This window comes from Gossypium arboreum, chromosome 5 (assembly GCF_025698485.1).
Source record: "Gossypium arboreum isolate Shixiya-1 chromosome 5, ASM2569848v2, whole genome shotgun sequence".
NCBI lineage: Eukaryota > Viridiplantae > Streptophyta > Magnoliopsida > Malvales > Malvaceae > Gossypium > Gossypium arboreum.
This window is the reverse complement of record NC_069074.1, coordinates 50277533-50293489: the sequence shown is the minus strand read 5'-3', so window position 1 is coordinate 50293489 and position 15957 is coordinate 50277533. Positions and strand designations below refer to the sequence as shown.

Here is a 15957-nt window from a genome sequence, read left to right as displayed (position 1 = left end):
CTTTAACTGTTGAGAAATATTTGAGGAAAGGATATGAGGCTTATCTAGCTTTTGTGTTGAATACTCAAGTGTCTGAGTTGAAGATTGAATCGATACTAGTAGTTTGTGAGTTTACAGACGTGTTTTTAGAAGAATTACCCGGATTGGGTGAGGGAAGTTGAGTTTGGAATTGAGTTGGTCCCTGGTACGACACCCATCTCGATTGCTCCGTATAGGATGGCTCCAATGAAGTTAAAGGAGTTGAAAGCACAGTTGCAAGAGCTAACGGACAGGGCTTTGCGAGATCGAGTTTTTCACCATAGGGTGCTTCGATACTCTTCGTGAAAAAGAAAGATGGGTCGATGAGATTATGTATCGACTATCGACAGCTCAATAAAATAACAATGAAGAACAAGTATCCTTTTCCAAGAATCAACAATTTGTTTGATCAGTTAAAGGGAGTCAGTGTATTTTCCAAGATTGACCTGAGATCCGGATACTACTAGTTAAGAGTAAAAGAACAGGATGTACTGAAGACTGCGTTTGACTAATGCCCCAAAGGTGTTTATGGATTTGATGAACCGTATTTTTTGACCATATCTAGATAAGTTCGTCCTCATCTTTATCAATGACATATTGGTTTATTCGTGTGATGAGAGCGAGCATGTGGAGCATCTAAAAGTTGTGTTGGAAACTTTGAGAGATAAGCGACTTTACGCCAAGTTCAGTAAGAGTGAATTTTGGCTTAAAGAGGTTGGATTTTAGAACACATTATGTCAGGTGACGAGATCCGAGTTGACCCAAGTAAGATATCGGTTATCATTGATTGGAAACCGCCAAGGAATGTGACTGAGGTCCAAAGCTTTCTGGGTTTGGATGGATATTACAGATGGTTTGTAAACAGATTCTCTATGATAGCTACACTGATGATAAGGCTACTACAAAAGGATGTCAAGTTTGAATGGACAGAAAAGTGTCAATGAAGTTTTGAGAAATTAAAGGCTTTGTTGACCGAAGCCCCATTGTTAGTGCAACCGGAGTCGGGCAAGGAGTTTTTGGTATATAGCGATGCTTCCTTGAATGGTTTGGGGTTTGTGCTTATGCAAGAAGTTAAAGTCATAGCTTACGCTTCAAGACAATTGAAGCCATATGAGAAAAATTATTTGCCATAATATTCGCATTAAATTTAAAGACACCATCTGTATGGCAAGAAGTGTCGGGTGTTCATTGATCACAAGAGCTTAAAGTACTTGATGACTCAAAAGGAGTTGAATTTGCAGCAAGGATGATGGTTAGATCTAATAAAGGATTATGAGTTGATTATCGACTACCTCCCGGGGAAAGCGAACGTGGTTGCCGATGCATTAAGTAGAAAATCATTATTTGCACTGAGAGCAATGAATGTCATTATGGCTTTGTCTAATGATGGTTCAGTTCTAGCAGAGTTGGGAGCTAGATCGATGTTTCTTGAAGAGATCTAAAAAGCTCATAAAGGTGATGGAAAATTGCAGGCCAAGAGAACTCAATGTGAGTCGGGAATTGAATCAGATTTTCATATTCAAAGACAGAGTTTGTGTACCCAAAGACAATGAGCTTATTCAGAAGATTTTGAGAGAGGCACATAGTGGTTGTTTGTGCGTCCACCCGGGTAGTGTGAAAATGTACAACGACCTTAAGAAAATGTATTGGTTGTTGGGTATGAAAAGAGACATTTTAGAGTTTGTGTCTAAATGCCTAGTGTGTTAGCAAGTGAAGGCTGAACACCAAGTACCTTCGGGTCTACTTTAGCCTATCATGGTCCCCGAGTGAAATTGGGATCTGATCACTATGGATTTTGTGACGGGTTTGCCGATAACCCCGAAGAAAAAAGATGTTGTTTAGATTATTGTAGATAGGCTAACAAAGTCGGCATACTTCATAACGGTGCGTACTTACTACTCCTCTGAGAGATTAGCCGACTTGTACATTTTCGAGATTGTGATACTACACGGGGTGCCCATATCAATTATTTCAGACATAGACTCGAGATTTACCTCGAGGTTTTGAAAAAAGTTACAAGAGACATTGGGAACAAAGTTGAGTTTTAGCACTGCTTTCCATTCGCAAATCGACTGTCAGTCGGAAAGAGTAATTCAGATATTAGAGGACATGTTACGGTGTTACGTCCTTGAGTTCGCCTATAATAACAGTTATCAGACAAGTCTGAATATGGCGCCTTATAAGGCTTTGTATGGGCGAAAGTGTCGAACGCCCTTATATTGGACCGAGTTTAGAGAGGGTCAGATTCACAGGGTCGAATTAGTCAAGGAGACTGAAAAGAAAGTTAGAGTAATTCGTGACTGCTTGAAGGTCACCTCCGATAGACAAAAATCCTACATGGATTTGAAACGAAAGGAAATTGAGTTTCAAGTCGGTGATAAGGTATTTTTAAAAGTATCTCCGTGGAGGAAAGTCCTCAGATTTGGTAGAAAAGGCAAGTTGAGTCCTCGTTTCATAGGACCTTATGTTAGTTGCCTACCAATTGGATTTGCCACCGGAATTAGAAAAGATTCATGACATGTTTCATGTGTCCATGCTACGCTGATATAGATCAGACCCTTCGCATGTGATTGAGCCAACAGAGGCTGAGATTCGGACATGACTTATGACGAAGAGCCGATTAGGATTTTAGCTTGGGAAGTCAAATAGTTGAGAAATAAGAGTATAGCACTTGTGAAAGTTTGGTGGCATAAACATGGAGTTGAGGAAGCCACATGGGAACTCGAGCAGACTATGAGAGATCAGTACCCAAACTTATTTACCAGTAAGGTTTTCGAGGACGAAAATCCCTAAGGGGGAATGTAATAGCCCGATTTAGGGCCTAGTTGGAATAGTGGTATCAAAACCACAAATTCAAAGTCAGAGAGATTATTTTATTATTATTTTGGTGTCATAGCATGTTTATATTAGTACATGAAAAATTTGGTGAGTTAATTTTGACGTTTGTGAGCCCAATTGCAAAAAAAGACTAAATCGCATAAAGTCCAAAAGTCTTAAATTGATAGCTAAAGGTATTAATTTATTAGAGAATCAAAATTAGGGGATTTTAAAGGGCAAATAAACCCCTAAATCTTGCCTTGGCCAGCCATAGGAGACAAGGGTGTTGAAAAGTCAATGTTAAGTAATATGATGATCTAAATGAATAAAATAAAGAAATAAAAAGATACCACCTTTTTCATAGTTTATTCTCCACCAATTTTTTAGCCATTCTTAGGGGTTTGGGAGCTTAAAAATTTTCAGAAACTTGAAGCACTCACAAGTAAGTGATTTCCATGCCCTTTGTTGATGATTTTTGTATTTTTGAGACCCTTGAAACATGAGCTTTCGAATGAGGGGTATATCTCATCACATCAATGGGCCCAAGGAAAAGAGTAAAGTTTCCTTTCTTTATTTTGGTAAATGGCATGTACCTAACTACCTAAGTATGTTTTAAATTTGAGGTGTTAAAGGGACTTAATTTTAAAACATGATAATTACTTAAATTATATGAGATAATTATATGTTCATGAATTGGTACTTGAAATTGTAATTAAAGAATGGTTGGAGATGAAGGGTATATGGATTGGTCTGGTTTAATTTTCCAATTGAATAGGGGCTAAAATAGGTAAAACATGAAAGACCAATTTGGTAAATAATCCCTAGTTAAAAATAAAACATCGGGTCTCATTTTGGTATCGATACCAAGTGTAGAGTTTTGATACTAGAGAGGAAGTATTGATACATTAACCCATGGATCAGTACTTAAGGTATTTTCTTTAATTTTTCAAACACTGAAGTTTAAAACGGCATCGATACAACATAAGGGTATCGATAAAAAAGCCAAGGTACCGATACTTTAGTGCCAATATCGATTCCTAGGCCTTTTTTTTTGTACAAATGTGGTTTTGAAATGAATTTTTATCAAAAATTTTACCTAGTTTGGTCCGATACAGCTGCAATATGAAAATAACACATTAATAAGTTTGAAATATGATCGGAAAAAGGGTTTGAAAGATTGCCAAGACTACTTTGGCACTCAAATGTGACATTCCTATATTTGGCTCAGTAGTTGAGTTAGGTATAAGGGTGTTACATAACTAATTCAATTGCTTGAAAAAAAAATCTCATTTCATTAATTCAATCTAGTTGGAAGTCAAACAACTTAAAAAATTATTTATTTTTAGCTTTGATTTGCTTCAGCACTTGTTGGTAGCTCAAGTTAACAAAAATGAATTATTTATAAAATATATCAAATTCTTAGTCATTTGAAGTATATGGAAAGTAATGTATTTGATGATTGTCTTGTTTAATAATAAATGGAATTTTAAAAAAAATTCTTTTTTCCTAATTTACACAATTGTGCTTAAAATTATATTTTAATGTAAAAATATGATAAATTTAGGTAATGTGTAAATATTGATGGCTAATTTTTAAAAATTAAGACTAAATTAACACAATGTGTAAATGTAGATGGCTAAATTTATTATTATGCCTATTTTAAAAATTATCACATCATCTTTTTGTTATTCATATAATAACGGGTAACTAAACAAAACTGAAAAGTTGGATTACTGTTTTCCAACTTTTTATAGTTGAGTCAACAACAAAAAGTATTGATAGTTCGGTGACTACTACTGTAGCTTACCTTACTTTTAAATTGAGTTTATCTTAATTCTATTTTTTTTTATATTTTCATATTCGTTTTATTGTCAATGTTTAAATTATAATTTATTGACATAAAATGTATTAATTTTATAATTTATAAACTAAAAAAAAGTGTTCAGTGAAATTTTGGATGGGTGATTCGGGAATAACTTTATCTTTTTTATATTCTTTTTGGTATTCTTCATGTCTGTCCATATTCAAGATTGCCCCTCCCAACAATGTTGTTTACAAGGTTCGAACGGTGAATATACCAAAGAGGAGATGATCAAATTAGTCCCTCTACTATTAAATGGATCAATTTGGTCATTATACTATTAAAAGAATCAAATAAGGCCAAATTAGAATAAAATTAGCATTTACTATTTAACAAAATATCATTTACTATTTAATAGAGTTAATATTTTTAAAGTTTTTATTGTTTTGTAAATGAAATATTTTATTTAGAATTGAACTAAAATTAATTATTAAAAAAATTTATATTCTATTATAATTTAAATTTATTTAATTCTTTTTAATAATATGAAAATTAAATTAATCGAATCCCTAAATTACAGGGACTTCCCACGCACTTTAACCTAAAAATTTTACTATTAAATATATATTTTTAATATTTTAAATAGAATATTAAAAATTTGCGTCTAACATAAATTCGACCCGATCCAGATATAGATACTTCTCCCTCAGAGCATTTGTCATTGCTTTTATTTTCCTCCTAAAAACGATCTTCCCAACACCACTATCAGTTCTTTTCTGCCACTCCAATTCCATCATATTCAATCTATCAGTTTTATTTTACTTTTTTTTTTTAAGTTTAAATAAAAATAAAGCTAATAATAACTAATACTTGATAAATCATTCTGACCCAAAACTCTAGAACTTCATACTGTAACCATTATCTTCAACCTTTTTTTTTTCAAAAAAAAAATCTCAAGCTTTTCTCATTTTAGTAGTTATTTGCTGAGAGACGTTAGCTTTTATGGATGAAATATACGGGTTCTACTCCATGGGAGATCAGTACGTTGACAACGCCTTGATGTTACCGGAGAACATGATCTTTCCTTCTGATTACCAACCTCGGCTTTGTTCTTCCGATCGGGTTCCGGCGTTTGGATCCGACGAGTTAATCTCTGTCGCCTCCGCCATCTCCGAAGCAGCTTATGTCACCCCTCAAATTCAAGGAGAAGTGGACGTTTCAAACGTGATCAAAGCAAAAATCGCTTCTCACCCTTATTATCCTCGTTTGCTTGAAGCTTATATTGATTGCCAGAAGGTGAAACCAACTAGAATTACGAAAAGTGTGTTACTATTATCATTTATTATTTTTTGCTATTTCTGGTGCAAACAATACACTTAAAGCTGCAGGTTTTTTAAAAGTATTTCAATCGTCTTTTCCTTTTTTTTTCCCCCACTTCAGCTTCATTAAATATGATGTTGTATAACATTACTGTTAATGTGTGCAGGAACTTCAAGGGTAATATTTAGTACAGTGGCTTTGTTAGTTGTATTTTAATTTTCCGCCATTAATGAGGGTTTACGAAAGATTTTAGTCTCGAAATAGTTCGCACTTCCTACTGTTTTCTTCTTCAATTTCAAGTCAAGATTCAACCCTTTTTCTTACTCTTGAAGAAACTTTCTTACTCGATCAAATCCCGTAGTTTTATCTGGAATATATCATCAAATAGGGCATATGCAATTTGTTGGGACTTTGCTTGAGTACTGTTCTAAGCTCTTTGTACCTTTCTCTTTCTATTTTAGGTCGGAGCTCCTCCGGAGATTGCGAGGATATTAGACGAAATTCTGATGGAGACCGATGTTAACAAGCGGGATATCCTGCCAACCTGCTTGGGAGCCGATCCTGAGCTCGATGAGTTCATGGTTTCTCTTTGCTCGCTTTGAAGCTTACTTTGGTTTTCGATTTTCATACCATATATATATATATGTATGATGGTCTGGGGTTTAATTTGTTTAGGAAACTTACTGCGATATGTTGGTGAAATACAAGTCTGATATTTCAAGGCCTTTTGATGAAGCGACCACTTTTCTAAACAAGATCGAGATGCAGCTTCGAAATCTCTGCACGGGTGCCTCCATTACAGGCCCTTCTGGTCAGTATCCTTGCCCTCACAAGTCAGAGTGTTTCTTTTGGATTAATTTAATATTTGGGTTCTTGGTTTTTGTGCTTTTCTCAAATCTTCTTCTATTTCTTTTTCCATGCTTTCATTATCTGCTCCAGTTAAGGTAAAAAATTTACCCCCAAACGAGCTGAATAAGCTCTATTTTATTCTTTAAACCTCGCATGAGTCCCAGCAACTGGCAGGCAAAACTTGGGATTTGTAGGTTCTTGGTGCATGATAATATGGATTATGGAACCCTCAAGATGGCGGTAACCATTCTTTTCCTGGTCATCATCATTTCAGACCTCCTCTATCATTTTCTGCTAAAGAACCCATTAATGGAGGGCAATAATAGTACTCGAAAAATAGATCTTTCTAGTAATTCAATAATGATGGTATCACTAGCAGACAACGCAAGAAACCCTAAAGATAATATAGACCCTTTGTCCTTGTTTAGTCACCATTCCCGTCTTAAGTTCTCCATAGTTAGGGTGGAATTGAGATTGGTCAACTTTCTCCAATTCCATCACTGTCAATGACATCAGGGGCTTGCATTTGCCGATTATCATCTTTGTTTGTTAGTTCATTTCTTTTACATTTTTGTGTTAGTTTCATTATTATTATTTCTCATTTGCTGTTTGTCAGAGAAAAATGAAAGCCTGAAAGTAAACATCTTTTTTGGGTTTTTTGAGACTCTGAATTGACGTTTCAGAGCTCAGTGATTGCCATGCGAAATAGTTGCGTGTTTGATTCTCACCAGTGCCTTCAACTATTTCTTTTTTGCAATGCCTTAATTGATGCAAAAACCTAAGTCTAGGGCTAGTTGTTTGAGTTGATTGAACGTTCGGATTATGTACTTCAAGACCCCTCTTAACATGTTTAAAGCTTTAAAAATGTGGAACGTGCGTCTGGAGACATCCGTACTCACATTTGAGGCTGAGTACTATAGATATAGCATGCTCATTAAACCTTATTTTTTGGACACTAATGAGCTTATTTTCATCTGGCTGATAATTGTTTCATATTCCTTAGAAACTGCATGTATGGTTTGGTTTAGAAGTAAAGACTGCTAGATTGAATTTTTTTTTTAATATACAATTCTTACTACTACTCATACCTCTCAAACCCTTAAATTAGACGATAAAACTCATTTTACTGCAATTGAAATCATGTTCTCCTAGTTGTAGCAACGGTAATGGCTCAGCTCAATTGGCACTACTAGGGTGACTATCAAATGCACACCCTTTTGAAGTTTGATGCGGTCTACTTAAACAAGAAGTCCATTATAATAATAAAAAGGGAACAAAAAAGGCCATGAGGTCCTATTAAAAAATGTGGAAATAATGGTACTATTAAAAAGAGGCTAGAGGTCCATTACCAAACGAATTCATACTTTTTTTAAGGCCAAGCTTAAATAATTTGTGACTACAACTATTTTATTTACACATTAAAAAGATAAGAAAGGCCTCGATTTATACTTCATGCTTATTGTTTTGTAGTTATTACATCTTAAACGTGATTGCATGAATCGACCATATTAAATTCGGCTGAGATTTTAAAAAATCTGAGTTCATGGCTTCTCTCCTTATGTCACTTTTCTGGTCGCTTCATTGTGTAGTGTGGAAATAATGTGCACCATTGTTACATGAACTGAAAACAGGGCGTTGGATCTAAATAAGCTATGTTTTTACTCTTTTTTCTTATTAATTTTGTTGATCCCAATTTCGTGCTATCTAGTTTATCCGGTTTTTGAAAGCGAGTGCTTGATATAGGTATATGTCTTGCACAGGTAAGCTCAATTTTTTAAAGTTTTTATCATGTATTTTGAGGATTATATTTCATACTCATGTTTGATTGTGTCAGACATATTTTAGGGAAAATAAAGAATCTGGATAACATAGAAGGCCACTAGGGATAGTTTATTAAGCATACAAAAGAGGTTTTGGTCTAGCAGTACCGTAGTAGTAATCTAAAATTATATGCGTCTGTTTGTTACATATTTTTTGAAGTTATGAAGATCTGTACATGCCTTAATTAGAATTGTATGGTATTGGATTGGCCGATATGTTAGTGTGTTTGAACAAATCTCAAGGTTCAACATGAGTATTTATATTTAAGTATGTGCTGAATATGGGTACTTTAGGGAGAATGACTGATTCGGATAACATATGTTTCCTTCTCTACAAAAGAGGCTTATGCAATTGGCACGCCCATAGCAGCCTTAAGAGTTCGGACTTGAGAAAGTAATGACTGCATTCTGGTTTGTCGATAGTTTTCAACTATGGTGTTCTATACAATTTACTCATCTATGGGTAACTGGAAAAGAAAGAAGCTAGTTTCGCCGCACATGCAACCATTGTAGTCTTTTATAGAGACCCGCTTGGATTTTGTTAAAACCAACTTGCAGGCTCCTTAAGAGTTGTAAGACCTCATGTTTAACCATTTGTTTTCTGCATGTGGTATTAATTATCATCAAATCGTGTTTCCCTTATTGGATTATCTTCCGACTTCCGCAGGTGAACGGTGTTCGGTTTTATTTGAATCAACAGAATAATCACCTGAACCAACCATATTAAGATAGTTCACCTTTTCCTCGCGGAATTTCCTGTAGTATATCTAGAGAAGCGCCTGTGTTGTACGCTTTTTGTTGGACGTTTGTTCTTCCTATGGATGTTTTAGTTCTAAACATAACTCTGATGGTGAGGCTCAATTTTTATGTGAAGCATAATCTAGGTTTTTCCTTCGCACATCATTCACACGATGCTGTCATAGTTTCGGTCCTTTTGGTTTAGTTTGGAGTACTAGTGTGAAGTATATTTGAACATGAGCTAAGGTTTTTTTTTTTTTTTTTGAGTAACATGGAACATTTTTAGAAAATAACATGTCCTATTTCTGTTCTATAATGCGGTTCATAGTTCATACTGCACATAGCTGATGATTAAAAAGAAAAAAGCTATCACTATCATTTGATTTAGTCTTGAATATTTATCACAGTTTTTGGGGGCCATAAAATATTGACCACAGTTGAATATTTTTATAGATAGGGATTAGAAATGTAGTAATACTGGTATTGAATGCTAGAATCGGGGAGGCCTTTGGATCCCAGTGTAATAAAAAATAATAAAATCAGGTGGTTAGGAAGTTATCACATGGACACCCGCAGATTTCGCTGTGGATCCATCGGAATCAGACAAAATCATTCAATTCTTCAACACTCTTTCTCTCTGGTCTTTCTTCTCTGGTACCCATGCTGCACCTTTCCATTGGGTGGGTTTCGATGTCTCGGCCTTTTTTAATGGACACCACACGTGTATGTATCTTGCTCAGACCAGGCCTCCTACGCCGGCCCCATCTATGTCGCTTCGGCTCATGCCCAAAACAATTCCCGTGTTTTCTTTTTCTAATAATCCCCAAGATATTTGAATTGATTCATTTATCTATTTTTCGAAAGATTTTCTATTATTTTGAACTTCTTTTTTGTTAATTAAATATGAACTAATTCATAATAAAGTATTTTATATTATAAATTGATAAAAGATGGTATTTGATTTGATTAAGTAACATTCGGCCGGAATTGGATCAATTTTTTTCTTCTCCAGCGCACTTCAATCAGCCACCGATGGGGCCATTTCTAGGACGACATAAAGGGCGTAGGCTTTTTCCTCCTTCTTTTTTTTTTCTTTTTTAGGGGGTGGTGGGGTTGTGTAGTCTCATTCTCTCTCTGGGTGATGGTGATGGTGATGCCTGTACTGTCATTTCGACTCGGACAGTCGGACTCAGTGTTACTGGCAGTAGACATGACCAGACACTGAGTTCTTTTTTATTTGCCCAAATGATCATGTCTTTGCCTTTCGGTTTTGATGTTGACGTTATCTTATGTTGGAAAATGGTCCGTTGCTGACTGAGATCTCACGCTTTTAACTGTCTAGTTAATGAGGATAGTAGTTGTAGATAGTGTAAACTTAGATATTCCACTAGAATATTTAAATAAAATACTATATATTAAACATCAAAAAATATTTTTATTTTATAAAATAAATTTTATTATTTGAGAAAGTTTTTTTATATATATTTTACATTGAAAAATAAAAGAAAAATACACAAATCATTAGCTTTGAATTCTAGTTTCTATTGTTTTCAATAATTGTATTATACTATTGAATCAAAGTTTCATTTGTTATATATATTGATTTTGTATAAACATATTTATTACATAATCATTTTAAGTTTGCTATAATTTAAAATGATTATATTTATAGCAGATTTTGAGTGGAGTGCTTGATGTTAATATTTCATAACTTTATTATTTGAATTCAAATTTTTTATAATAATAACTTTAGATATTTGACTTTGCAATCTTAGTCTAAAATTTAGATTCAAATTCAGTAAAAATCTTTCTGGGTTGTTTAAATTTTGATATTTAGATAAATTTTTTGGCCAAAAGATACTTAGATAATTTAGATGTTATTGAATTCATATGGTTATACTTAATTTTAATGTGAATAATAAAAATAAGTCAAGTCGTAAAAGTAATTATGTAAATTTTAGAATTTGAACATCAGCTTAATGCTAGAAATGAATGTATGAGAGATGTACCATAGCAAAGTTTTTTGTTTCTTTTCAAAATGGATCACGAGCTGTGCTGCAATGCTGAAACTGGCTGTTTTGGGTGTTTGGTTTGCTTCTTTCCTTTTGTCCTCGGAATGGGTAACCAAGAAATAAATAGTGCTTCTGGAATGTTGCTCATACGTTTAACCCTTTCACACAATCATTTCTTGAGTTTTTGGACAATGTATGCTTGGATTTTGTTGGACCAGATATTTATTTTTCTTGAAGCATCCTTATTGAATGCGCATTGGGACGCAAGTATATGGTACTTTAAGGAGATTCTTGATTCATGGGAAAATGTAAAAGAAATTGAACATATCCGAGTCCGAGCATTATATTTTAGGAATGTGACTGATGACTGAAATTGTGTTCCTCCTATGTGTGTGTGTTTTCATTCTTGGTGTTCCTGGGAAGATGAAGGTGGTGAATCATCGGAGGGAGATGTTAGTGTTGGGGAGGATGACGTGGAAGAACTGCAGCCAAGAAGCAAAGACATAGGTCTCAAAGATCTTCTGCTTCATAGATTTGGCAATCATATTACCACCTTGAAGCTGGAGTTCTCAAAGAAGAAGAAGAAAGGAAAACTTCCGAAAGAAGCAAGGCAAATATTGTTAGAGTGGTGGAATGTTCACAGCAAATGGCCGTATCCGACGGTAACTTCTTACTTCTTCCAGCTTGATTTTGTGTTTGAACTGTCCCGGTTCATCCCCACGATTTTGTGGGAAAGTAAGTTAAAGGGCAATTGTTTACATTACGAAGTCGTATTCAATCCTTAGTTAGCACGTATGAATGGTTCTATGCTCAATACTGCTGTTACTTTGTTGGTGGTTGAAGGAAGGTGATAAGATGGCATTGGCTGGAACGACGGGACTGGACCCAAAGCAAATCAACAACTGGTTTATAAACCAAAGAAAGCGCCATTGGAAACCATCTGAAACCTTCCAAATGGACGATCTGTCTGGACGATTCTTTATAGATCAGGAGTGATGACCATATTATACACTCTCAATATGTATATCAACAGTACCTAGTTCTTGTTTTAAATTAGCTTTGTTTCGTATATTTTGACTTTCTGGGATTTAATTATGCTTATATGACGGGGACGGCAATGGAGCGGGATGTTTAAAAACATCCATTTACATAAATGTTTTTAGATTGGCTTAATGTAACATTTGGTACTTGGCATTTCTTTTCCTTTTTTTTTTTTTTAATTTGGTACCTTTAAACTTTTTCTTTTTGCCTAATTTGGTACCTGAACTTGGTATTTTTTTTCTAATTTAGTACTTAAACTCTTTTGGGGCTTAATTTGGCATTTTTTTTTAATATGGTACCTAAGTTTATTTTAGGTTCAATTTGGTATCTACAAATTACACAAAACACTAACAGTGTTAATTTTTTATTTTTATTTTGTTATGCTACTAAATATTATTAATATTAAAAAATTCATGTTAAAAAATAGGTATACAATTATGTTTAATGAATTAATATTAAATAAGAAAAAATAATTTTAAAATTCAAATTAAAAAAATTATTTTATTAATAAAACAATTAATTAAATAAATAAAACTAAAAGTAATTGAACATATAAAATAAAATAAAAACATATTATTTTTGTTACTTTTGTTATCTTAAAAATAACATTGTTAGCATATTAGAGTAATTTGTAAACGTTTGACAAGTTTAAGTACCAAATTAAAAAAATAGATATCAAATTAGGAAAAGAGTCAAGTTTAGGTACCAAATTGAATCCCAAAAATATTACATACCAACTTAAGAAAAATAAGTTACATTTAGATACTAAATTAGAAAAAAGGCCAAATTTGAGTACCAAATTAAATAAAAAAATTAAGTATCAAATTAAGAAAAAATGACAAATTCAAATACTAAATGTTATATTAATTCTTTTAGATTATTGTATCTTGTTTTATCGTTCACTTACTAATGGTCTTTTAATTTAATGTTGTAAAAACCATATATTTATATTAACGCTTATGACATGAATGGAATTTCCCATGCAGTGATAGTGTAAGATTTTAGTTGTGTGTCATGTTATGAAAGGTGCGATTTTCTTCCAAAAAGGAAAAATCATTATTATTTTTAAGCATTTTAAATTAAATAATACATTCAACATAATTAAATATTAATTTATTTCATCAATACATATAATAAATTTGCATAAAACATTTATGCAAAAATATTTTGATTGTTCTTAGCAAATTTCTGGAGATTCACAAGACATTCTTGAGTCTTGACTGTCAATATGATATTGAGGTCATTGATCATATTTCTTCTAGTATTTTTTTCCACTTGGTGTAATAAAAGGATCGAGGAGGCACTAGCAAGGAAGCTTGGTGAAAAAGGAACATTTGCAGGAAATTCAGCCGAAGCTTTTGCATTCTCCTTCAAGTGAGTTGGTTGAGTTTGAAGGAGACTTGGTATTGAATTGTATCTACTGGTGAATGCTGAAGAAAAGTACGTAAGACAGAAATCTAAGATTCAAAGCGTGAAGGCTAGTGATCAGAACACAGCCTATTTTCACAAAATTGTTGCTGCTGCTGCTGCTAGCATCAGGGTATTAAAAGATAGCTCTAGAAGATCTCTTAATACTCATAATCAGATTGTGAATGAACTGGTTCGTTATTTTCAGTCTACTCTTGGGGTTTAGGATTTGAATGTTAAATCAATGTCGGATGACTTTTGAAGAAACTTTTAGGAGTCAATATTTCCGACTCCTTGAAGGATAGATTGACAAGGCGGATAACCGCTGAAGAAATCAAAGCCACTCTGTTTGCAATGAATGGAGACAAGGCTCTGAGGCCTAATGGGTACACTTCTAAATTCTTTCAAACATCCTGGAATATTGTGGGAAAGGATGTCATTGAAGCAGTACTATTTTTTTTTCAACACTGGTACACTGTTAAATGCCTCCAATTCAACCATTTTAGCCTTGGTCCCTAAGGTTTAGAGTCCAAGTGTGGCTACTAATTTTAGGCCTATTTCTTGTTGCTCCACCATCTATAAATATATTACCAAGATAATTATTAATCGGATGAAGGTTTGTCTGGCTGATATAATCATCGGCAATCAAAGTGCTTTATTGAGAGGAATCTGGTTGATAATGTGTTGCTTGCTCAAGAAATTGTGTTTGGTTATGGGAGGAAACATTTATCTCCTAGGTGTGCCTTGAAAGATTGATTTTAGATATGCTTTTGATTCTCTCAACTGGAACTTTATTTTGCTAGTTTGGGAGTGTTAAGTTTTCCTGAGTGGCTGGATTAAAAGTTGCAGTTACTATTAATAGGAGTTCGAAGTTTTTTTTAGGTGCCAAAAGTGTTAGACAAGGAGATCATTATCCCATTATCTATTTATATAAGGGATGAATGTCTTATCTGTTCCATCTTGTGCTCTAAATGTAATATATTAGTTTGTATAGTTGTGATTTTTTTGAACGGATTGGCTTAACAAAATTATTCATGAATTACGTTAATATTCTTTGTATATTGTTCTTATGTGGTTTTTGCATGCAAAGTAAAATAGAAACAAATATTAGCTCACTAGTTATCTAATGTTTAACTAATACTAAACAGCTTCGAGTAGTTGAATCGTAATACGAAAAGATAACTTATATTAGTAGATAAACCTAAAGGTGGCTCTAGTCTAATCGAGAATGAGCAAACTAATTGAAAGACTAATATGTCACTATCAAGTCCAATTGAGGGGATGATTTGTCTTGAGCATGGCAGTACATGAGTCCCAAAAAATAAAGACATAGATGTAACTGACTAAGCTGATAATACATCAGACAGTACCTAAGTAGAATAGATCTTAAATTCATTTATGGATTTATTCACCTCTGACGTTTATAGTATGTAATACCTTAATCCTAAGTGGATGATGAACTATATATGTGTGACTCGTATACTTTGATATAAGTGTTAAAAAAATCCAGTTTGAAAATAATTTTCTTGTATATCGAAAAATAAAAATTTTAAAAATCGACCTGGTTTGTGATATTTATAACAATAAACCTTATATCGAAATTGTCTCTATGCTTTTGAATAGACGGATCCTTGTTGTTCTCAACTTTCAACCAAATGATCTTCTCCAATATTCTTGTACCATGAGTTGCTCATGAGTTGCTTCGAATGTGGGCTCGATCAAATCGAATCAAAACATAAAACTAGAAATGACTTTTATTTTTTTGTGAAAACAAAAATTCTCTTTTCAAATAGAAACAGACAGAATCATTATTTCGAAAAATATATTTAATTATTAGAGAATAAAAGTCTCTCTATTTTTAGGCGATATTTGAAAGTTGTGTGTTAATAGCCCTAGCAGTGTAATTTATTTTTAGGGAGAGAAGGGAGAATCCTTATTGAATAGAGAAGTTTATTTCAACTAGAAAAACGAAATCCTAGTTCTACTAGGATGTAGGGGCGGCAACCCTAGTTAAATATACTAGGGTTTATCGTCCCCCCTTATTACATAAAGGGCTTTTGAGCCTTTTCCAGATCAGGTCTAATTACTAGTACTTTCCGGGCATTTAACTCAATACTTTATTATTTGATCCAAC

At 33.6% G+C, this 15957-nt stretch overlaps 1 protein-coding gene across 1 annotated transcript; it reads left to right on the top strand.

The window, feature by feature from the left end:
• Positions 1 to 5302: 5302 nt before the first annotated feature.
• LOC108452349 (homeobox protein knotted-1-like 6) lies at positions 5303 to 12553 on the top strand. The gene is made up of 5 exons (XM_017750127.2): positions 5303 to 5932; positions 6418 to 6537; positions 6632 to 6767; positions 11799 to 12037; positions 12219 to 12553. Exons 1-5 carry the CDS (start codon positions 5639 to 5641, stop codon positions 12369 to 12371), a joined length of 942 nt encoding a protein of 313 aa, XP_017605616.1. The 5' UTR covers positions 5303 to 5638; the 3' UTR covers positions 12372 to 12553.
• Positions 12554 to 15957: the final 3404 nt, after the last annotated feature.